This window comes from Priceomyces carsonii, assembly GCF_900007245.1.
Source record: "Priceomyces carsonii strain CBS4050 genome assembly, scaffold: Debaryomyces_carsonii_scaffold_5, whole genome shotgun sequence".
In the NCBI taxonomy this organism is placed as follows: domain Eukaryota; kingdom Fungi; phylum Ascomycota; class Pichiomycetes; order Serinales; family Debaryomycetaceae; genus Priceomyces; species Priceomyces carsonii.
The window spans coordinates 427429-449163 of record NW_026946678.1 but is presented as its reverse complement, the minus strand read 5'-3'; the positions used below and the strand labels follow the sequence as shown (position 1 = coordinate 449163).

At 37.0% G+C, this 21735-nt stretch overlaps 14 protein-coding genes across 14 annotated transcripts; 4 read left to right on the top strand and 10 right to left on the bottom strand.

The window, feature by feature from the left end:
* Positions 1–98: 98 nt before the first annotated feature.
* Positions 99–1262, bottom strand: PRCAT00004548001 (uncharacterized protein; the record flags this gene model as incomplete). The annotated part of the gene is made up of 1 exon (XM_062954550.1): positions 99–1262. One exon carries the CDS (start codon positions 1260–1262, stop codon positions 99–101), a length of 1164 nt encoding a protein of 387 aa, XP_062811242.1.
* A 166-nt stretch (positions 1263–1428) lies between these two features.
* On the bottom strand, positions 1429–3717 carry PRCAT00004547001 (non-specific serine/threonine protein kinase; the record flags this gene model as incomplete). Its single annotated transcript, XM_062954549.1, has 1 exon — positions 1429–3717. The coding sequence occupies one exon, from the start codon at positions 3715–3717 to the stop codon at positions 1429–1431; it is 2289 nt and encodes a 762-aa protein (XP_062811241.1).
* A 336-nt stretch (positions 3718–4053) lies between these two features.
* Positions 4054–6234, top strand: SUV3 (ATP-dependent RNA helicase; the record flags this gene model as incomplete). The annotated part of the gene is made up of 1 exon (XM_062954548.1): positions 4054–6234. One exon carries the CDS (start codon positions 4054–4056, stop codon positions 6232–6234), a length of 2181 nt encoding a protein of 726 aa, XP_062811240.1.
* Positions 6235–6418: 184 nt separating this feature from the next.
* PRCAT00004545001 (gluconokinase) lies at positions 6419–6955 on the top strand (the record flags this gene model as incomplete). Its single annotated transcript, XM_062954547.1, has 1 exon — positions 6419–6955. One exon carries the CDS (start codon positions 6419–6421, stop codon positions 6953–6955), a length of 537 nt encoding a protein of 178 aa, XP_062811239.1.
* Positions 6956–7077: 122 nt separating this feature from the next.
* Positions 7078–8076, top strand: PRCAT00004544001 (uncharacterized protein; the record flags this gene model as incomplete). Its single annotated transcript, XM_062954546.1, has 1 exon — positions 7078–8076. The coding sequence occupies one exon, from the start codon at positions 7078–7080 to the stop codon at positions 8074–8076; it is 999 nt and encodes a 332-aa protein (XP_062811238.1).
* A 7-nt stretch (positions 8077–8083) lies between these two features.
* On the bottom strand, positions 8084–9562 carry PRCAT00004543001 (uncharacterized protein; the record flags this gene model as incomplete). Its single annotated transcript, XM_062954545.1, has 1 exon — positions 8084–9562. One exon carries the CDS (start codon positions 9560–9562, stop codon positions 8084–8086), a length of 1479 nt encoding a protein of 492 aa, XP_062811237.1.
* Positions 9563–9659: 97 nt separating this feature from the next.
* On the bottom strand, positions 9660–10862 carry ERG10 (acetyl-CoA C-acetyltransferase; the record flags this gene model as incomplete). Its single annotated transcript, XM_062954544.1, has 1 exon — positions 9660–10862. The coding sequence occupies one exon, from the start codon at positions 10860–10862 to the stop codon at positions 9660–9662; it is 1203 nt and encodes a 400-aa protein (XP_062811236.1).
* Positions 10863–11039: 177 nt separating this feature from the next.
* On the top strand, positions 11040–11711 carry PRCAT00004541001 (uncharacterized protein; the record flags this gene model as incomplete). Its single annotated transcript, XM_062954542.1, has 1 exon — positions 11040–11711. One exon carries the CDS (start codon positions 11040–11042, stop codon positions 11709–11711), a length of 672 nt encoding a protein of 223 aa, XP_062811235.1.
* A 142-nt stretch (positions 11712–11853) lies between these two features.
* On the bottom strand, positions 11854–13068 carry RIM11 (serine/threonine protein kinase; the record flags this gene model as incomplete). Its single annotated transcript, XM_062954541.1, has 1 exon — positions 11854–13068. The coding sequence occupies one exon, from the start codon at positions 13066–13068 to the stop codon at positions 11854–11856; it is 1215 nt and encodes a 404-aa protein (XP_062811234.1).
* A 670-nt stretch (positions 13069–13738) lies between these two features.
* On the bottom strand, positions 13739–15022 carry PRCAT00004539001 (uncharacterized protein; the record flags this gene model as incomplete). The annotated part of the gene is made up of 1 exon (XM_062954540.1): positions 13739–15022. The coding sequence occupies one exon, from the start codon at positions 15020–15022 to the stop codon at positions 13739–13741; it is 1284 nt and encodes a 427-aa protein (XP_062811233.1).
* Positions 15023–15927: 905 nt separating this feature from the next.
* On the bottom strand, positions 15928–16890 carry CAK1 (cyclin-dependent protein kinase-activating kinase; the record flags this gene model as incomplete). The annotated part of the gene is made up of 1 exon (XM_062954539.1): positions 15928–16890. The coding sequence occupies one exon, from the start codon at positions 16888–16890 to the stop codon at positions 15928–15930; it is 963 nt and encodes a 320-aa protein (XP_062811232.1).
* A 133-nt stretch (positions 16891–17023) lies between these two features.
* Positions 17024–18388, bottom strand: SSN3 (cyclin-dependent serine/threonine protein kinase; the record flags this gene model as incomplete). Its single annotated transcript, XM_062954538.1, has 1 exon — positions 17024–18388. The coding sequence occupies one exon, from the start codon at positions 18386–18388 to the stop codon at positions 17024–17026; it is 1365 nt and encodes a 454-aa protein (XP_062811231.1).
* Positions 18389–18795: 407 nt separating this feature from the next.
* Positions 18796–19908, bottom strand: ERG3 (C-5 sterol desaturase; the record flags this gene model as incomplete). Its single annotated transcript, XM_062954537.1, has 1 exon — positions 18796–19908. The coding sequence occupies one exon, from the start codon at positions 19906–19908 to the stop codon at positions 18796–18798; it is 1113 nt and encodes a 370-aa protein (XP_062811230.1).
* A 682-nt stretch (positions 19909–20590) lies between these two features.
* HEM3 (hydroxymethylbilane synthase) lies at positions 20591–21622 on the bottom strand (the record flags this gene model as incomplete). The annotated part of the gene is made up of 1 exon (XM_062954536.1): positions 20591–21622. One exon carries the CDS (start codon positions 21620–21622, stop codon positions 20591–20593), a length of 1032 nt encoding a protein of 343 aa, XP_062811229.1.
* Positions 21623–21735: the final 113 nt, after the last annotated feature.

Below are 21735 nucleotides of genomic sequence, written 5' to 3'. Positions count from 1 at the left end.
ATTACACTAAGTTGCTTTCCATTGTATTTAGATACAGACTAATAATAATAGATTAACTAGCCGTAGAAATAATATAAATCTATTGATAATGGGTCATTTTAGTTGTTATTGTTATTAACAATATTTTCTCTTGATGTGTTAACAATACTATCAATATTTGTGATCGAGTTTTTCCAATTTACCAAGACTTGCCTTAAAGCATCCCAGTCCTTACTGTTATCTTCACCAGCGATTATGAGTCTACTAACTCTAGTTAAGTAAAATGATTGCTCTACTTGGTTTAACTTTCCTTCGATTATACCTGCTTTAATTGAATTGATGATTAATTTTTCAAATTCTTCTGGAGAATCGGTCAATGGAATATCTTTATAACTGAAAACATGCTTATTTTCATTATCAACAAAGAACTTTGCTAATGCTAAGATTCTTGATTTTGAGATAATTAGATCTTTAGGCAAATCTGAAGGAACTGACGATATTAATTCACCTTTAATATAACTGTTAAAAATAACCACAAGTTCATTATCCTTATTCTCTCTTATGGCGTTAGCGACATTATTGTTAACCAAAAATGAAACGTCAACTATCTCGGAAGATAAAGCGAATCTTATCAACTGATCCAAGTTAATTAATCTATAGTGTGAAGTAAACGTCTTGATTAATTCCAAAGACTTCAAAGAAAAATCCTCATCTAAAGTAATAAACTTCCAGAACAAAAACTTGATCTCTTCCGGTGGTGCATTGGCCTTCTCCAACCAAGTGACAATATTGTCACCGATTGATGTCTGAATTAATGAAAAACTGAGCGATGAGTTTTCAACGAGATTTAAAATTTGTTTCAATATATATATTCTGATAGGAGATGTTTCTGGAACTAAATTAAAGGCATTGCTCAAAATAGAAAGAATTGATGATGTCTTTACGGACTTTCTATCTCTTAATGAAGGTTGGACTGCTGGATTACACTTCACTACATCATCGATGATAGCTGTGCCCAAGGATTTCTCTAATTGCAATATGATATAAATCAATAAGTTAAAAGCCGGCTCAAACTCTTTATCTGGTAATTTCGTTAAAACTTCAGGTTGTGAATTATTATGAATTGCCTTTACTAGTTCCTCTCTTTTAGTAAGTTCGTTATTCTCATTAAAAAAAGATTGGAATTTCTCTGCTAACTCTGCTTTTTCATTGACAGAGTCAAGTATCTGTCCATACTCATTAATCGAGTCTTTCAAATCATTATCTACCACAATAACAGACATATTTCCGGTTGATTACAAGATAATATATCAGATACGTTACCTAATTAATGACTATTGACGCTACAGAAAAAATTTTTCGGTTCCCGATATAAAAGGTTCTGATTAAAGAAGTTCATATTTGAGGGGTACGAAAATATATACCTTCACAAATAGGATATAATAGAGCTCAGAATTCACCTTCCACTTCCTCATCTATAACAAGAGGACGGGTAGTCTTGCCATTACTGATAGGCTCCGTAAATGTGTCCTTGGAATCTCCTTTCCAAGATGCCCTACTATCATTTCGATTTGCAAAAGAAACAGGTCTATTATACTTTTTAATAACCGGTGGAGAATAAGATCTAGCTGGATGACGGTTATCCAAAGTGAGAAATGCCGCCTTTCTTGGTCTTCGAGATAAGTCTGGGGAGCTGGGACGGTTTGAATCGACGTATGTGATACTCGAATTTTGTTGATCTGGAGAAGGCACAAAAGAGCTCGTTTCCGACGAAGTCGTTGAAAGTTGTGAAATTGAAGATCTTTTATGATGCTTAGAAATAGCCCCATTTAATGAATAATCAGAAGACACAGACCTACGATATGCCGGTTTCCCTTTGGTTGTTTTAACACTATCGTTTGTGGCCAATGCAGGCAGCAGTATTCTGTCCTGGGAAGTACTCAAGCTCGACTCGTAGATATCTTCGTCATAATCTTCATCCATAGTGTCAGTCTCGTCCAAATTTTCAAGTTCAGACTCTGTCATTAAAGTTGACATTTGACTGAATTGACTGATTTGACTGCCTTGACTGAGCTGCGAAATCAAGGAAGAGGGTCGCGTTCTGACAGGCTTCGGTAAAAGTTCAGGTGACTTTTCAGACAAGGTTTTATCATTTAGATCCGGGGGTTCATTACCTGCCAGCTTTTCAGATTTAAGGGCAGCTGATTCATTAGAGTTGTCATCACTAGATCTCATGTCATTTACCGTCGTTAAATAATCGTCATCCTTTTTGTTCCTTTTCCAGAATTGTAGCTTGTTTAATATTTGCTTTGGCTGTTTTTTCTTCAGGGAGTCACTCATTGTTGTCGCTGCCGTTGTCGCTCCTGTCGTGGCATTTGATGGACTTCCTTTACTATCCATAGTAGAAAACGATACAGTCTTACCCAATCCCGTATATGCGTCCTCCGAAGGCTTATCTCCCTTTTTGGCGTCATTCAGCTTATGCATACTCGTTCGATTTGAGCTTAAGCTCAAGCCAGATATTATCCTTTCTATGGGTTGAGTGTCTGATATTAAGGCATTCTTCACTTTTGCTTTAGATTTTTTCAACGTCTGTTTAGCTTCGTAATACCTCTTTTTTTCTTGATAATGTCTCTTCTTTTTTTTCGAAAACTCTCTCGTGAGTGCAAGCTCGAAATAAGCAGTAAGAGGATTCATATCGTTATTAAGAACATCTTTTTGAAGCTTCTTAGTATTGATACACAGTTTTTTTAATTTTTTCAATACGATTTTTTCGGTTCTAGAATGAAATGCTTGCTTGTTTGAACTGTAATGTTGATTAATTGATATAATTGATTCTGTATCAGACCTGCGATTACGCGACGTATGCTTATTGTTCAAATCAATCAAAAAGCTCGAATTAAGGATATCGTTTATGCTCGGACGTAGACGTGAATCCTTCGATAACATTTTTTTCAACAAATTTTTTGTCTCTTGGGGTATAGTGTCCCGATAATAGGGCTCTTCTTTGACGATCTTGTATTTTGTACGTATATCATCATCATCATCAAACGGCATCTCGCCATAAAGCATTGTGAAAAGAATGACTCCTAGTGACCAAATATCTATTGCAAAGCCCGAATATTTTTCACCATTGAGTAGTTCCGGAGCCATATAAACAGCTGTTCCGCATATGGTTGATAAGAACAGTCGCTTGTACTCTCTGACAAATCCAAAGTCTGTTAATTTAATTAATGATTTCTTCTTATCTGCTAATAATATATTCTCAAGCTTTAAATCCCTATGACACAAATTCAAAGAATGAACTGCTTGAAGTCCAATTACAATCTGGAAGAAAAGTCGCTGGCATTCGCTGTATTCGATACATTTCTTCTCGCAAATATAATAGAATAATTCACCCCCTTCACAGTATTCTAACGCTATCCACAAATGGTTCTCTGTCTTAATGACTTCGTATAATTGAACTATATTCTTGTGTTTTAGCTGTCTATGATAGTATATTTCCCTAATCATATTATGGTCATCAATCAGACCACATTTTAACACTACCTTGATGTTTAAAAGTACATGTACCGCTAAATATGCTTTACCAAACGCACCTTCGCCTATTTCTCTGATAATGTGGTAGTTTCCAATTTGAGATACTTCTGGAGATGTTATCTTAGTGTAAAACTCATTAAAATCCTCTGCTAGTTTTGCCTTTGACTTTCTATCGTCAATTCTATTTATGTTATCCATACTATGACTGTATGTTTGGATAATGTCTTTTTCACCTATTAAATGCTGGTTTTCATAAAAGCAATCGTCAAAATTGTCACCTATTTTATTATATAAAACAATCCTCCTCTATCACAAAGGCAATCTTCCTCTAACACTATGCTAATTAAAAGAACTCAAGTTTACAATCTCCGTTGATGATTTACGTGTTTTCAATATTTAGGACCCTTTCTTATGAAGTGTTTACAGTAGAAAAAAGTCGTCTAAACTTCTTCTGCTTATGCTCGCGATTATGAAAAATTGTGATTCTCATACTAAAAGAAAATATTCCCCTATAATCTTTAAGTTCGACAGGCGATGTCGTTGAGAAGGTTAGTGAGGCTCGCTACTCGGGGAACAGCGCATATATTCCCTACAAGGTATGGGTTTCCAAGGCTTTCGAACAATAAAGTTGCAACATTTGTACGAAATATCAACTCATCAGTGACTAGAGATGACCCAACAGCAAAACCAATAGCATATTCAGGTGAAGAAAAGGAGCCATATTCACAACTATGTGAGGTTGTGAAGACACCAATATGGGAACTACAACAGAAACTTCGAAAGGGGGATTTCCAGGGTCATTTGGCTAGAATAAAAGGAGTTGAAAATCCAGATGAATTGATAAAGAAGTTTCAGGCTGCTTTACATAATCAATTCAAGGTATCACTAAATAACTTCAAGCTCGAGAAACTTGATGTTTCAGACTATATAAACCCAAGGATTGAGAACATCGTGAACATTATTTGTCTGATCAATGACAACCAAGTTCCTTACAATTTACCTGAGTTTTATGATTGCAGTACTAAGAATGAGTTTTTGACTATGATATTGTCTCACTTATTGCACAAGGAGTACATAAATGAAGTTATCGATAAACTACCAGCTCTGACTTCTCTTATAGACTTTTCGAATCCGGCAGAGTGGTTTCCAGAAGCCCGCAAGATGAAAAGAAAGATAATAATGCATGTGGGTCCAACAAATAGTGGAAAGACCTATAACTCACTCAAGAAGTTAGCGGAAGCAAAGTCAGGGTATTATGCTGGTCCTTTGAGACTTTTGGCGCGAGAGATATACGAGAGATTTAATGATCAAGGCATTAAATGCAATTTAGTTACGGGTGAAGAAGTTTTACCATCGATAGACGAGTTTGGAAAAATCAGCGACATTTCCTCAGGAACTATTGAAATGATTCCCTTGAATAAAAAGATGGACATCTGTATTATAGATGAGATTCAGATGCTCGCCGACGACAGAAGAGGCGCGGCGTGGACTAGTGCAGTTTTGGGTGTTTTGGCTAAGGAAATTCATGCTTGTGGCGAGGAGAGTGCTGTCCCTTTAATCAAAAAGTTGACAAAAATAACGGGTGACGAGTTAGAAGTAAGAAAATATAAAAGATTGGGAAAGTTAACGGTTTTGGATAAACCAGTCAGTAGTTTAAAAAAATTACGAAAAGGAGATTGTGTAATTGCATTTTCGAAAAGAAAGATCTTAGAACTAAAATGTGAAATTGAGAGAAATACTGATCTTAAAGTCGGTGTCATATATGGTGCATTACCTCCCGAAATTCGATCTAAGGAAGCTAATGGTTTTAACAATGGTCAGTACGACGTGTTAGTTGCATCCGATGCAGTTGGAATGGGATTAAATTTGAAGATTCTGAGAATTGTATTCTACACCGTCAAAAAATTTAATGGGAGTGAAACTATCCCATTAACAGCATCATCCATTAAACAAATTGCCGGAAGGGCCGGTCGCTTCAGTAAAGTTGACGGTGAGCTGGAAGGCTTTGTAACCTCGTTTTCGTCGAAGGATCTTAAATTCATTCGGGAAATGATGAAGATTCCTAATCTGAACTTATCGAAGGCATGTCTATGGCCAACCAACCAAATTTGGACATATTACATGACCAAATTTCCAAAACATACTTCATTTTACAAAATTTTAAAGCATTTTGAGAAAGAGACTGTAGACTTTAAAATGGACCAATTTTTCATTACGGAGCTAGACGTCAGATATGAAATTTTAAAGCTTTTTCTCCAAGAAAAGTTATATAGAAAAACAACAATTCAAGATCAGCTTCTGTTAAGTTTGGCGCCAATTAATATTAAGGTGGCTCCTCCACTGGTAATCAAAACTGCCTTCAAATTCTTTCAGACTATCGCCGATTGTGAGACCAAGAGCATTTTCGATTTTGGTTGCTTGCACTCTCAAATTTTGCAAAACAGGCCAAAAATTACTGCCACCGCCGACCAAACAGTCGAAGTCCTTCAAGCTCTCGAGGAAGATCATAAGTTAGTGCTTATGTTTCTCTGGCTAGCTCAAAGATGGCCAACCCTTTTTGTCGACAAAGAAAGCGCACAGGATATAAAAACCCTAATTGAAAAGAGAATTAGTGAGGAATTGCTAAACTTAAGAAGAATCATGAAGCATTCGAAAGGATCAGTAAAGATATTAAGGTCTAGGGGACCACTGAAACCGTCCTTACTGCCCTCTTAATTTTGTATATAAAGATAGATATAGAGCATTAAATGTATATAGAGAAATGTATCTGATCCCCCACGTTTTCGGACCTCTACCCCCCACACTCCACATTCTATGGGTTCAATAAAACCGTAACAGTCTTATAACTTAAAGAAACTAATTACAGACGTTCTTCCCTCCAATATCACCATACGACACAATGCCGACAGTTTTTGTAGTTGGCGGACCTGCTGGAACTGGAAAAACCACTACAGGCACCATGCTTGCATTCAAGCTTCATTGTCCTTATATAGAGGGTGATTCGCTTCATCCCAAAGCAAACATTGAAAAGATGTCTGAAGGCATACCGTTGACCGATGATGACAGATGGGGGTGGTTAAAGCGATTGAGTGAGATAGCAAGCAAAAAAGCATCGGAAGATAGCACTGGTTGTGCTGTGGTTTCATGCTCCATGTTAAAGAGATCATACAGAAAGTACATCAAGGAATGCTCCTCTTGCCCTTGCTCATTCCGATTCATATTTCTTTACACTTCGTATGAGGAGCTTATTAAAAGAGTATCACATAGGCATGGTCACTACATGAAATCAGATATGGTCAAATCACAGTACGATATTATGGAAATACCCAGCAATAAGGAGCTTATTGCTAACGGAGGAGATGCTGTAGCTGTAAATGCCACCAATCAACTGCCCGAGGAAGTGTTTGAAGACGTCCTCGGACTTCTTGATCTCTAATATTTAGCTGTATATGGATAATGAAAAATATTATCTTGTAAGAATGGTATATAAGTCAAATTTGAGACTAACTTTGTTCAAGATTATTGGAAAATTAGGGAATATCGTATTAGCGTACAAGTATGAGATTCAACCCCGACTCATTTCCCTACTTGGATCCAGGAGTTGATCGGAGAGTGGCGCTAATTACAGGGGGAAATAGTGGGATAGGATATTATACAGCATTCCATTTATATTTACATGGATATATAGTGTACATTGCCGGAAGAAGTAAATCAAGAGTACTAAAATCGATTAAATCCTTGAGAGAAGAAGCCAAGAAAGCCAGACTGAAATATGACGGTGAATTACTAAATGAGAGATTTCCAGGAGACCTAAAGTTTCTTGAAGTGGATTTGTTAAATTTGTCTTCGGTGTTGAGGGCCGTTGATACGTTCAAGGAACTTGAATCGGAGTTACACATGTTGATCAACAATGCGGGAATAATAGGAGTCCCACACAGCTTAACAGTAGACAACTTCGATGTCCAAATGCAAACAAATTACGTGGCACCATTTCTACTTACTTTAAAACTTTTACCTTTGCTAGAGAGGGCTGGCGAAACTGGCGGAGAACCTCCGAGAGTAATATACTTGAGCTCTATCGGTCATCAATTTATATTCAGATACTTCAACATGAATTCTACGTTTGACTATAGACCGAACATATTGTTTACATGGTTCAGGTATGGCTTATCCAAGACAGCAGGGATTCATTTCATTAAATTATTAGCTTTGAGAAATCCAAATTTATTATGCATGTCAGTACATCCAGGATTCGTCATGAATACCAATTTGTTTTCATACTGGACGAGATTGCCCATAATTGGCATTCTATTTTGGTGCTTCTTTCAAATTTTCGGCTTCTTCTTTGGAGTTTCAAATGAAGAAGGTGCATACGCTACCATAAGATGTTGTCTTGATCCAAGCTTAACTCTAGAGCGAGACAATGGCAAATATTTTGCCACGGGGGGAAAGGAATCAACACCTTCTCTGGTCTCAAATAACATGGACTATGCAGCTAGAACCTGGATATGGACAATTCATCAATTGAGTGAAAGAAATATATCAATTAATTCATGATGCCTTATTACCCTTCCTTTGCATTTTTAACACGTTGTTCTAAGAGTATAGATCCAGGTCCAAAGGACTTTTTTGTTTGTAACTCTTTGAGAAAATCAATAAATCCTTCCTCATTATTGTTCTCCTGTAAAAACTTATTGAAAAGCGGGTCAGCTTCAACTTCAGAATCTTCATATTCCAATGATGTGGATGACAGATAATCACTGTCATCATTATAACTCTTCAAATGAGATGTTTTTCTTTTGGTTGCTTTTCTTTTCTCCTTTTTACTCTCTTCTTCCACGCAAAATTTTACAAAATCTTTAAAATCATCGCCCAAGTCTCGTTCCAATTCTTCCAAGAAGTCTTTCTTACTTTTCACAGATTCGTCACTTGAAATATCCTCGTCGTTATGGACACCTCCTAATGAGGCTTTTTCATCTTGGAAAAAGTCCTCAAATTGTGCTATCAACTCTTCGTTGACTCCATTATCTTCTTCCTTTGAATTAAAGTCCATTTTTGAAACTCGGCTCCATTCATCAGCATCAGTAGGTACCTTCTCTGAAAGCTTCCCCTTAGATATAAGATAATTCTGTAGCGCATCTCGCGAAAGAATCAACTCAGAAGATAATTGTGAGTCAGTTTTATTCATTTGACTTAATCCATTCGTTATCATTCTACTTAGAAGCGACTCGAAAGATACATTTATTCCTATCTCACGAAGTGAGATTTCCTTTGCTTTGACTGTTGTTAAAGCTAACAAGGGTACTCCTAGCTTCGTCGTTATTTTTTCTGGCATGCTTTCTATCGTTGAGGAGATGTTGTTGTCAGTTCTGGCATTGATTGAACTTGATATTAGAGATGGCTTTGAGTTAAGAGCATCAAGATCCCTCTTTCTTAATTCAACAGTAAAATCATAGATATACTCCAAGAAATAGTTTTTTGTTGTTCTTTCAAAATATCCTGTAAAGTATTCTGTTAACTTCTCATTGACGGTATAATGAAACTGGCTCAAATGAGATAACACTGTTTCTAAATTCAAAGGGTTGTGGTCACTCTCACAAACGAAAATCACCCTTCCTTTACTTATCCAAGGCCTATTTATACATATGTCTGGTTGCATCCAAGTGTCAAGAATACTTGTGGCCTCCACCAACAAAAATTCGTTATCTAACAAATCTTTAAGATGAATGTAAATTGACGGTTCAATTATTGAAAACTGCCAAAGCAAATAAGTCAAAAGCCACTCATCATTGATATTGTCGCCGTAAGAGAGCTCGCCGTAGATGTAGACGAAATTTTTGTGTTTATTTATACTAAAGTCCGGTGCTTTGATATACCATGGATAATGCTTAACAAATGGATCCAAATAGCTTCGAAGAGATTCCAAACAACCCTCAATCAGGCTTTCAAATGAAAACAATGAGAATACTAACTTAGGTTGTAATTTGTTATAATCAGGATCCTCATCATCATGCCATATAATTGATGAATCTAAATCACCCATATCGATATAAGTTCGAAAACTTAGTGCTACACCAAAATTGGTCTATTTCTACTCATCGCTAAATTGAACTACAAAATATTTGATATCCAAAATTAGTTTACAACTTCGAATCGGTATCAACCCGTTCTACAACTAATGATGAGGCACCTCCTCCACCATTACAAATACCAGCAACACCGATTTTACCATTTTCTTGAGCCAAAACAGACAATAAAGTAACAAGTATTCTAGCTCCAGAGCAGCCCAAAGGATGACCCAAAGAAACGGCACCACCGTAAGCATTAACCTTCTCTTGAGGAAGTTCACAGAGAAGTGAGTTAGCCAACCCAACAACTGAGAAAGCTTCATTTAATTCAAAATAATCAACTTCGTCTTTAGACACTTTAGCATGTTTCAAAGCTTTAGGGATTGCCAAAGCAGGAGCGATTGTGAAATCAATTGGACTTCTTGCAGCTTCTCCCCAACCTTTGATTCTGGCCAAAGGTTTCAACCCTAACTCCTTTAATTTGGCCTCTGAAACCAAGATAACAGCAGCACCTCCATCATTGAGCTTTGAGGCATTTGGAGCGGTGACAGTTCCATTTTCCTTCTGAAATACGGTTCTAGCTGAACGCAATTTAGCTTCATTAAGATTCTTAGGCTCTTCATCGTGCGACACAATAACGTCAGGGCGACCTCTTACACCTTTTATAGTAATTGGAGCAATCTCATTTTCGAATTTTCCAGCCTTTTGAGCCTCTTGTGCCTTTCTGTAAGAGTTAAGAGCAAATTCATCTTGGTGTTCTTTAGTAAATCCATGATCTTTAGCACATTTTTCAGCAGCAACGCCCATGAGCTTCTGATCATAAACATCCAAGAGACCATCTTTCTGAAGACCATCAACCATAGTCGCATCTCCATATCTAGCACCCGTACGTGCAGATGGTAAGTAGTAAGGAACGTTTGACATCGATTCAGCACCACCTGCAACGACAATCTCCGCACTACCAGTCAAAATAGTTTGAGCGCCCAAGATAACAGCTTTCAAACCTGAGGCACAAACCTTGTTGACAGTTGTAGCCACAATCGATTCGTGCAACCCTGCTCCTAAAGCAACTTGCCTTGCTGGTGCCTGTCCAACGTTTGCTTGTAAAACACCACCGAAGTAGATCTCATCAACATCCTCGGGTTTAATTTTGGGTACTTTTTCTAACGCTGATTTTACAGCGTGAGCTCCAAGATCAGAATAACTTAATGAGCTCAAGGCTCCTTGGAAAGAGCCAATTGGGGTACGGCTACTGGACACAATATAAACTGACATTTTCTTCTAATTTGCGTTGTTGTAAAAAAAAAATGTGAAAGATAGTTTTTGTAATCTGTGGTCGATATATATACTGCAACTCGAAAATTATACGAGGATACGATAAAAGCTATTGAGCTACGAAACCGTTAGTAATAAGTCTAATATTGTACTTTAGGGAGACTTGAAGATCTTAGTATGTACTATACGACTATGATGAGTAGATTTCCCTCGTTAGGGATCCGAACAAATAGTAGATCTATCACAATAAGATCAGTCATAAGACACAACTATCATATTTCAACGAGGTTTTTGTTTTCTAAAGCACCATCAAAAGAGCCAGATCATCCCATTTTAAAGAGAATACCTAAATTCTTGCATCCATATGCTCAAAGATTCATAAATGCACCATTGTCACACGTTACTTCTTTCATTATTTTGCATGAATTGACTGCCATAGTGCCATTAGTGGGGTTCTGGTACCTATTCCATAAATATCACTGGGCAGTACCTATGGACCTTCCGTCTTGGGCCATTGAAAAAGGAACCAAAATAATAGATGAATCTATGAAGACGTTTGATTTTTCCAATTTTAATGTTCATGAAAGGGCGAAGTTTATCATGGAAGGAGCTTACTCCTACGTTCTTGTTAAATCACTATTCCCCATTCGAATTATGATCAGTTTGGGACTCATGCCAAGTTTTGCTAAGTACTTTGTAATTCCTTTCACTAAGATTTTCAAGAGATCAGATAAAAGTAGCAAAGCCATCAACACGAAAGTTGATACGAAAGTTGATACGAAAGTTGATACGAAAGCAGAAACAATCGATGGAGCCCAATTGAAGAAGGTTAAAAAACCAAGATTGTAGGCCACAGATTAAATTACAATAGCATACATAGTTCGGACATTCGTAAATAAGGTTTGTTTATTCAAGTGAATTTCGTAATTCATGTAGAATCTGTTATTTGAGTCTCTACTTATTTTTATTTATTGGCAGTCATTTCTTTTACTTATTCAAGCGCAGCTTGTAATTGTTCAGGTGTTAAAGGAACAAAGCTATCTAAATCCTTATTATCCAATTTAAGTCTATCTCTAGCAAATTCAGGAGCCAAGGTCGAGTTGAAAGCTGGATTTACGGAAAGTTCTCTTTCATCAAAATCAAATAACTCTGGCAAATCCCTAGAATCCGGCTGACTCGCATAAATTTGATAATTTGCATTATTTGGATGATTATTATTTTGATGATATTGTTGACTGAATAATTTTCTATAATTAGGCAATTTAGTCTCAGGATTCCTTAATTCATCAAAATAAGGATCCACTAATCCTTCAATACATGAAAATCTATCGATGGGAGAATACTGTAACACTTTCGACAAGAATTGAATACAATCATGTGACATCTTTTTGAAGATCTTTGATAAAGGTATGGGTTTGATCTGTGGAAACTTGTGCTCCATATAGTTAGGGTTCATATTCTTAATCTGATCTTTTGATGGTGTACCCAAAATTTTAATTATCTCAACTAGTTGATCAATACCAGACTCACCTGGGAATAACGGTTGACCCAAAATCAATTCAGCCATGACACAGCCAGCAGACCAAACGTCGATTTTAGTGGTGTAATTAGTAGCCCCAAATATCAATTCCGGCGCTCTATAGTACCTTGAACAAATATAAGAAACATTTGATTCAGCTGGATTCAAAATTTTCGCTGACCCAAAATCGCAAAGCTTTAGCTCTCCGGTTTCTGGATTTATCAACAAATTTTGAGGTTTAATGTCTCTATGACATATACCTTGAGAATGAATATAATTCAAAGCTCTCAACATTTGATAGGTGTACAATTTAACTTCTAACAGGGGCATTGATAAACGCTTCGAAACATAATAGTGACTGGCTTTATACAACGTTTCGGGAACAAACTCTAAAATCAAATTAAGATAGAGTTCGTTCTTGTCATTATTTGTGTAAAAATAATACTTCAAGTCAACAATGTTACGGTGATGGACTAATTTCATTATTTGTAGCTCCCTGTTTTTGAAGCGCTTATCTTGTAATACACGCTTTATTGCTGCAATCTCATTACTAGGTGCTAATTGAGTTTGGAAAACAACTCCGAAAGATCCATGTCCAACTATCTGCGACTGAGTATAATGGATTGTCTCCATCTCTCCAGTATGCCCGTTATTAACATTTTCTGTCACCAATTCTATTTTGGACATATTTGTTAGTAAACAAAATTCAAAATGTTTGATACCCCAATGCCACGTATGCTACTACCGAATCAATGCTCCAGCTACTCGTATCTTCAAAGTGTTGCTTGCTGCTCTATTTCAAATGCTCCTACAGCTTCTATAGCTTAATGTTTTTTTTTTGGCTCTTGTTCCTAATTTTTGACGTGAGAAACTATAGTACTCCAGGTTTTCTTGCTCAAATCAAATACTACGCGATTACCAATTAACTTGCTTCAATTGATCCCACTTTATCACTAGCTATTCAGTATTCCTTGTCCCACTTATGGGTCTCGATATCACTTAGTGTAGCTTCCCGCTATATAGTTTCTTTCAAAGATGAGAAAATAATTGGCCCATTTTAGCGCTCATTGATTTAAGGGTCACGTAATCGACTTTCAACAACAAAAATGTGAGGAGATGAATTTATCACTGCACACGACTTTAACTGAGCAACCCTCTGGGGAGACTAAACGTTTGGGGAAGGAGAACACTATGGCTAGTAAACAGCTTTGAAAGCTAAGGAAACAAACTGGGCATAATCGAATGAGACTGACAGTTATTCAATATCTTGAAAGATGAGTTTAGTTAGCTCCGCTAACTTCTGAAGGAGCCTCATGCTCATCAAGTTGCAAAAATACACTTGGGTTTTACGAGGTAGCTAAAAGTTTGTGAGTAGGCTACAGTAATGCAGCATAGGGTTAGTTAGAAAGATATACGTACGAATTTGATCACTTAGTCTTCTGTTGTGCTTATCGTGTAATTTGAGCTTCATTAGCTTACTAGCTTTACCTCTCATATTAGTCATGTTACTCTTCGTTTGATCAAAACTTTTACTGGGATGCAACTGATGACCAAAGTCCTTTTTCAGCTCGGGAGATGTCAGTTCTTTTCTTACAAAATTTAATAGTCTGCTGGAAAGAGAGTTATTCTTCAGGACCTTTCCGAAGTCAAACTGGTGATCCAGCTCATTCAGAGAACCTAGAGAATCATTGCCAATATTGATGTTGGCATTTCCGTTATCGTGGACGTTGATATTGGTGACGTATGTAGCATTTGCTGTTGGGACCCTGGAAGCCTTAGATGCATGATGGCCAACTATTCCTCCGTTTTGGGTACTATTGCTCCCGATACTGTTCCTTTGACGGCCCCATAATTCATGTCCATATTCTGAGTTACTGGGTTTACCCGCACCGTTCATACAACTACTTCTCCTGAACTTGTCTTCTACTTGGCCGCTGACTCTACGTCCAAAAAATTGACCATTGCAAGCAAAGACACCATTATATGATTCACCACCTTTACTTGGCTTCTTTTTATTGAGTGAATACTGAGTCTGAGTATCAAATGGATTTTTGAGCACGAGAAAATCTTCCTCATCATCATCAAAAGTATCTGTGGATTCTCCATCCTTGTCACATTTGTAATATTCATCTTCGCCCTCATTATCTTCCTTGTATTCTTCATGTATACCATTATTTGCGCCTTCATTTGTGGTTAAAGGTTGACCATTTCTAACTGCTCGTCTCTCTTTACGATGTGTCTTTCTCAAGGCTTTTCTTTCCTGACGCTGATCTTTATGGAGCTGCTTCACTTCTTGTTTTCTCTGTTTTAAACTGGAGTATGCTGGTAACTTCTCATTTGTATTGTCTGTCGTCTGAATCTTGGCTGGGTTTATTGTTTTTTTCTTAGATCCGTTCTTGAGACTTTCAACATGTAGATTAGCTTTAGCGTATATCGGCTTATCTGCGATTAGGTCCTTAATTTCAGGAGTTGACACACCGCCGTTGTGAATATACTGAGGATAGTATTTATGTATCTTATAGCTTTTTTCAAGCTCATCGTAGTCAAGACTCTTGATATAGTCGTAATCTGAAGGAGAAGCAGACCCGTTCGAAGAGACCGCTATTTTACTCAAACCCTTACTGATTAGCGTTGATGACATCGTTTGTTTTAATATCTGCTTAGGGGCTCGAATGAATGGATGTTATCTTCTTATGCCTTAAATTTTCTAACAGTTACCACGAGATTTGGTGTTTTACTGATCCTTGTGAACCCCGCTGTTAACCTTAATCTTGAGATCTAGATGGATAGAGGTTCAAAATCGCTCAAAAAAAAAAAGAATAGATCCAATATATAGCTAACTACCTGTTGACGATAGTAACCTACGCTTGCTTTATCTTAGGGCAATTAATACTTGTAAAGCCATCGTTTCGTCCTGAGTAGATGATGGCTATATTTTTGCTCTGCTACGTATTCCGACCTACTTAAAATGTCAAAACATGGCAGTTATAGAAAAGAAAGAAAGCAAAATTAACCTGGTTTTTCATATAAAACATAATAATATCTACTTAGTCTTGTTAGAACATAATACATCTTTCTTTGTCTTTGGATATTCAAAAAATGGAAGCTTCAACACTTACCCAATATCATACCATAGAGCTCGATGTCACGCTTAACAATTAAAAACCTGGGGTTTCTCAACCGGTACTTGTGAGAATGTACTGCATATTATTAGAACAAGGGACCAGTGAATATAATCCTTTTGGCAAGCGCTGATCATCGCTACGTACTTGTGAGGGGTTTTAAAGCAATTTAGAGCGGTGAAGTTTTATTGGTTCCGTGATTATGTCATAGGATGGCATGTGGACAGACAGAAGCATTTATAGAGGAGGCTTTTAATAGGAATGCAGATAAGATCTGAGGGACAATATATGTATTTGACTACGTTGGGATCCTTCAGGCCCTTTTTTTTTTTTATAATGACTCATGCTAATGTAAGCTATGTTTAGCAATCTGTATCTGAAGTGGAAAAGAGACTAGCTCAAGTATTAAATGCATTGCAAATTTTTATAGTTCGAGTTCGTGGTATAATTCACTCGATGTGATTCTAAAAGATCTCTCGTAAATTATCATTTTCTCAAAGAGCGATAATATCTTAGAGTCCTGGCACCGTGGTAATATTTGCTGGATAGGGCGTCGCTCCCTTTTCGTGAAATCAAAACTCTTGAAATGATAGGCATCGTTGTCCATTTCTGGCCAGTACATTGCGCTGGAAGGATCCAAGGTAGGCGTTCCAAAGTTTGTGAAAAGTGAATTGATCAATACGAGGTCATTGCCTTCATTTTCGATGCATGATTTCCCCAGAGAAGAATATAACAATGTCAAAAGTATGGCTAATGACCAGACATCGACCTCAAATCCGTATTCAGTGATTCCAAAGCACAACTCAGGCGGCTTGTATATGCCCGTGCACACATCGAGATATTTCTCTGCCACAGGCTCATCTTCTGGTGGATTTTTCGTGGGATATGATATACCAAAATCGCCCAAAACAGGGTTAAAGTCATCTCTTTTGAAGAAAATATTACCAGGTTTAACATCTCTATGAATCACTCCTATTTCATTATGTAAGTAGTTCAATGCTCTGACTAAACCTCTGAATATCAGATCAATTGCGTCCAATGGTAATATATTTTTCGTAATCCGTTGACTCTCGAGCGGGTTGTCAAGGTTGTGTTTAATTGACTTTTTAAGATGGCGACTCAATATTTTGTTGAGATCATACTTGTAAAAAGGGGTGACGAGCACCATATCATCATGCTTCATAAACGACCCTAGGTATTGTAAAACATTATCATTATTTAAACATTTTAATATGCTGATCTCTTGGTGAATGTTATGTGGCTTTAAATTCAAATCAACATCCACTATTTTAAGCGCAATTACTTTCTTTGTTTGATCGTCTAATGCCTTATATATGTCTGAATTTGGTCCGCTATATATACATTCTCTATTTGAATAACGTTCCATGGCATCCCAAATATATTGTATGAGTATTTACTGGCGTGTTTTACTTTCAGATCTGCGCACTATATATGTCTACAGAGATGACTTTTGATTAAAACTGTAATTTTAATTATTATATGACCATACAACATTATTTCTATCTTTGTCTCTTTCTATTATTGCTATCATCAAAGCCATGCCTCTTTAATTGATTAGAAATGATATCATTATCGTCGGTATATATTCTCCTTTTAGGATATTTTACATCGAGACCTTCAAATGCATTTTCGGTGACTTTTGGGGCACTTAAAAAGTAGGGGTGTACTAATGCATCATCTGCTGTGAGCCTGGTGCTAGGATCGTATTCTAATAACCCCTTCAATAAGCTTAGACATTGTTTGTTGGTCCCGCCTATTAATTTATACCAATTTACCAAATTCGGGGGATAGTTACTTGTTATGCGCTGTTGAAATGACATATACTCTGGATACTTATTCAAAGATGGCCAGACCTTTGTGTTTGGGGTACCCAAAACTTCGACAATTTTTTGAAATTGATTTCTTTGAAACGGAACAGACTTTTTATTGTTGAGATCTATTTTCACTTCTTCTCCTTTAAAGATTGGTCTGAGGGAAAGAAGCTCCGCTAATATGCATCCGACGGCCCACAAATCAATTGCAGGACTGTAGTGTCTTCCTCCTAAAAGGAGTTCAGGAGCTCTGTACCAAATAGTCACGACGACTTTATCTCCAGAATAAAGGCTCTGTAATGGGTTGTTAAATTTTCTGGCTAGTCCAAGATCCCCGATTTTGACTATTCCATTTGAAGTAACCATGATATTTGCTGGTTTCAAGTCTCGATGGAAGACCCAATTTTGATGCAAATATGTCACACCATTTAAAATCTGCCAAGTCAATGACTTGATAGTAGGCTCTGGTATTGGTTTAATATCAGAATGAGAATGATAATGGATAATCTGAAGTAAATCATGCTCACAAAACTCAAAAACCATGAATATAGATTTATTTTCAAGAATGATATCCATCACTTTGATTACATTCTTGTAATTTAACTCTCGACATAAAGACATTTCACGAATGGCCGATTGAGAAATCCCAGTATAGTGAATCAATTCATTACCATTTATATCATGTGTAGCAGCCTTGCTGCTGGAAGTGCTATCATTCTTGAACTTTTTAACCGCAAATAGTTGAACATTTTCATCTTTTTCTTTTGTCAATTCTGGCACCTTCCCATTTTTATTCGCCGTGTCTTTTGACTTCGCTTTATAAACTTTTCCATATGTACCGGCAGCTATATAGCCCACAATTTGATATTTTGATAAAACGGATTCTCTTATCAAATCCTTTCTATGTTTGAAAGGTGCAATAGTCAAAATCGAATTCAGTGCCATCATGGCAGGTTGAGGTACCATAGATATTTGACCTTTGGGCCGATTATTTTGTTGGTTTGAAGATGAATTATAAAAGCTGTTATTGGGATATGCCAGGTTATAGTTCATGTTATATATCTTGTTTGTCCAAGTCTCATCTACGGTTCTTAATGCTTTATCTTCTTCTCCTTGAGAGTAAAGATGTTGATGTATACTGCATTTAATTTCTGTATCGGCATAAAGAGCTAACAGCGAAGGACGAGAAATTTTCAAGAAGATAAACTACCGGTATTCACTTACAAGATCGATCTAAATTGCTATTGGATAACTTGTTAAGACCGTTTCATTACGAGGTATTATTTTAATCTATAAAACATAAAGTATATTAACATATTAACTGTTATAATCATATCGTCGATATTGGCACCTTTAACGTGCTAGTGTCTATTTCAGTATTTCAGATACTTCGGGATTTTATGGGAATCATAATGTGTCCATTCCCTAAAAATATAAAGCATCAGCATCCATGTATTGTCTTATATATATTCTCTGAAATCGTCATTACCCTCTAATTTTCCTCTAATCTCTTCCATTCCTTGTGTTTGTGATTCCCAGAGTTTCTTCTCCTCTGCTACATCCTGCTTCACGAATAGGGAATCGTCTGGTCTTCTGTAACTTCCTCCAAGTCTATCCCATAAGGTGGTAAACTGGCCATAATTATAGTTGAAGTACAAATGGTGTACGGTATGGCACGCAGTACCATTGACAACGGGATCATTGGACAAATACTGGCCATCATGGATCATGACAGTCCAGAAATTGACAAAGGTAAACAAAAGTATATATGATACCTTGTGCAAAGGAAATATCAAAGGATAAATGTGATATGGAATAGATTGGGCCCAGCCATCAACTGGATGGAATGCGTGAGATGCAAATGGTGTACAAACGATCCACTTATGATGTGGCTTGTGAAGCTTTTTGTACACTGAGGGCCAGTGTAAAATTCTATGAATGAAGTAAATTCCACAGTCAGTAAACAAGATGAATGCTGGAATTTGAAAGACAAGTGCTTTCCATCCACCTGTAGATTCGTTCACTTCCATATAAAGTCTCGAGTATCCTTTCAATTCCAATAGGAAAAATGGTAATGTCAATGAGACCATGATGGGAATTGCTGTCATGGCCCTCTCTATTTCAAGAGACATTTGATTTTTCAAATATCTTGGGTGATTGAAGATATTTTTGTCGAAAACAAATATATATGAAAGTGTGGCAACTATGAGATACAATAACCAGCCAAAGATGGTAGTAATGACGAGAAGGGAGAGAGCTTGTCTCACGATATTTGACCTCGAAAGAAAAGAAGCATCTGCCAAGTTACTATACGGCAAATAGCCAGGAACCTTACCATAAACTTCGTTGTTATTACGAAGACTGCCAAACATCTTTGCAGCTGCTTGCAATGGAAAAGGCACTGAATTTGTCAGCACCATTGTAGAATTGACAGTTGAAAAAGTATCAAACGGACTCTTATGAGCATTCATGAATTGAGTAACGGATGCAGCAACTTGGCCATCTTTCGGGAATGCTGCAGCATACAACCTGTCAAGAAACAAGTAATCGAAAATCTCCAAAACAGTATCCATATCGTTATAATGATCAAAATATTTACCTGTATATTTAAATCAAACGTTGATCAGATAATTTAGGTTTGCAATAGGAGAACGGCCCCCTTGGGTGCTTTATTTAGTTTGTCTTGTATTGAAACTTCCACACCAAATATACAACTTCTAAAATTTGCTTCCAACAAACTTAGTGTCCCACGATGTTTATCACAAGATACTTCAAAGAATCCCTTTAAAGTTCAGTGTATTCTTAGATCAATAATTTAAAAAACGTTGATGTTATTATATTTTCACTTTACATAGGTCGCTTAGCACTATTTAAGAGTTTTTTTTTTTTATCTCGTATACGACGGGAACGAGCTCGTTCCGAGCTTCGGTCTTCCTTTTTCGCAACCAGGCTATGGAGCGAGTTATCAGTAGCAGAGCTTAGCAGCCATCGCCAGTAATAAATTAGGGTGTCTCCTACTGACGACTTTATTCATGATTAGTTAATAGAGAATCCGATATGACTCCCAGGAGTTTAGAAGAGGTAATGCAATTTTAATGATGGGATCCGGATAAGACTGCATAGCAGAAAACCGCGTATGTACAGCCAAATATAATCAAGAGCTATACGGCGAAGAGCTATATGGCTAAGAGTCGCAAATTTCTTCATTTTATTAATATTGCACAATCGATATATTAAAATCTCTATTTACAGTTATTATTCCGTATTGATGGTGACTTGTGGAACGACGGGTGCTTGGTTAATTTTTTCAAAATTGATAGACGCTAATATGCTCTTAGCACCTTTGGCAATAAGAAGTTTACCAAGCTCTATACCTAGTGCATTTGCTGCCTCTTTGTTCGTTACGACATCAGAAATTTCATCTTCAACGCTTTCTCTTCCGTCAGGACTAACAACAATACCTTTAAATGTGAGGACGTTTGTCTCTTTGTTATAACTTGTGTGTACACCAATCGGAACGGAACATCCACCTTCCAAGTATCTCATTAACGATCTCTCTGCAAGACAAGAATATGTCGTAGGCATGTCTTCAAGTTCTTTTAAGATCAGAAGCATTTTTTGATTATTTTTGGTGATCTCAACACCCAAAGCACCCTGGCCAACAGCATGATACATTCCAGGCGCATCCAAATAAGAACTTATTCTATTCCCTAATCCAGCCCTATCCAATCCAGCAGCAGCTAATATAAGACATTCAAACGGTGATTGTGGATCATCAAGTTTTCTTAACCTCGTTTGTATGTTCCCTCTTACAGAATCAAACCTCAACTCAGGAAAGTTTTTCATGAGTTGTGCTGACCTTCTGACTGAAGAAGTCCCTACGATTGAGCCTGCTGGCAAGTCGTCTAAGGTTTTATATTTTGAATGTTGCTTCATAATTAGCGCATCCCTAGGATCTTTTCGATCTAAAATACACCCTAATTCAAACTCGTCCGGTAAATTTGTAGGCATGTCTTTTAAAGAATGAACCACCAAATCTAACTGGGGAAATTCATCAACTGCTCCTAAGAGCAAGACTTCCAATTCTTTCGTCCAAAGGGCCTTTCCTCCAAATGAATACAATGGTTTGCTTTGTGCTTTGTCACCCAAAGTGCTCAAAGCCAAAATAGAACATTTAAGATGAGGAAACTTGGATTCAATGTATCCTTTAACAATTTCTGACTGTATTATTGCCAACTGTGATTTTCTTCCGCCAATGTGAATGTGTGTATCATTTTCGCTAGCCATATTATCATGAACATGGGGTATTTAAATATGGCAACCTGCTATTCCTTGGCCCTTTATAAATATTATTGTGTAGATAGCTTTATTTTACCTATGATGGATTCAACGAGCTCTTC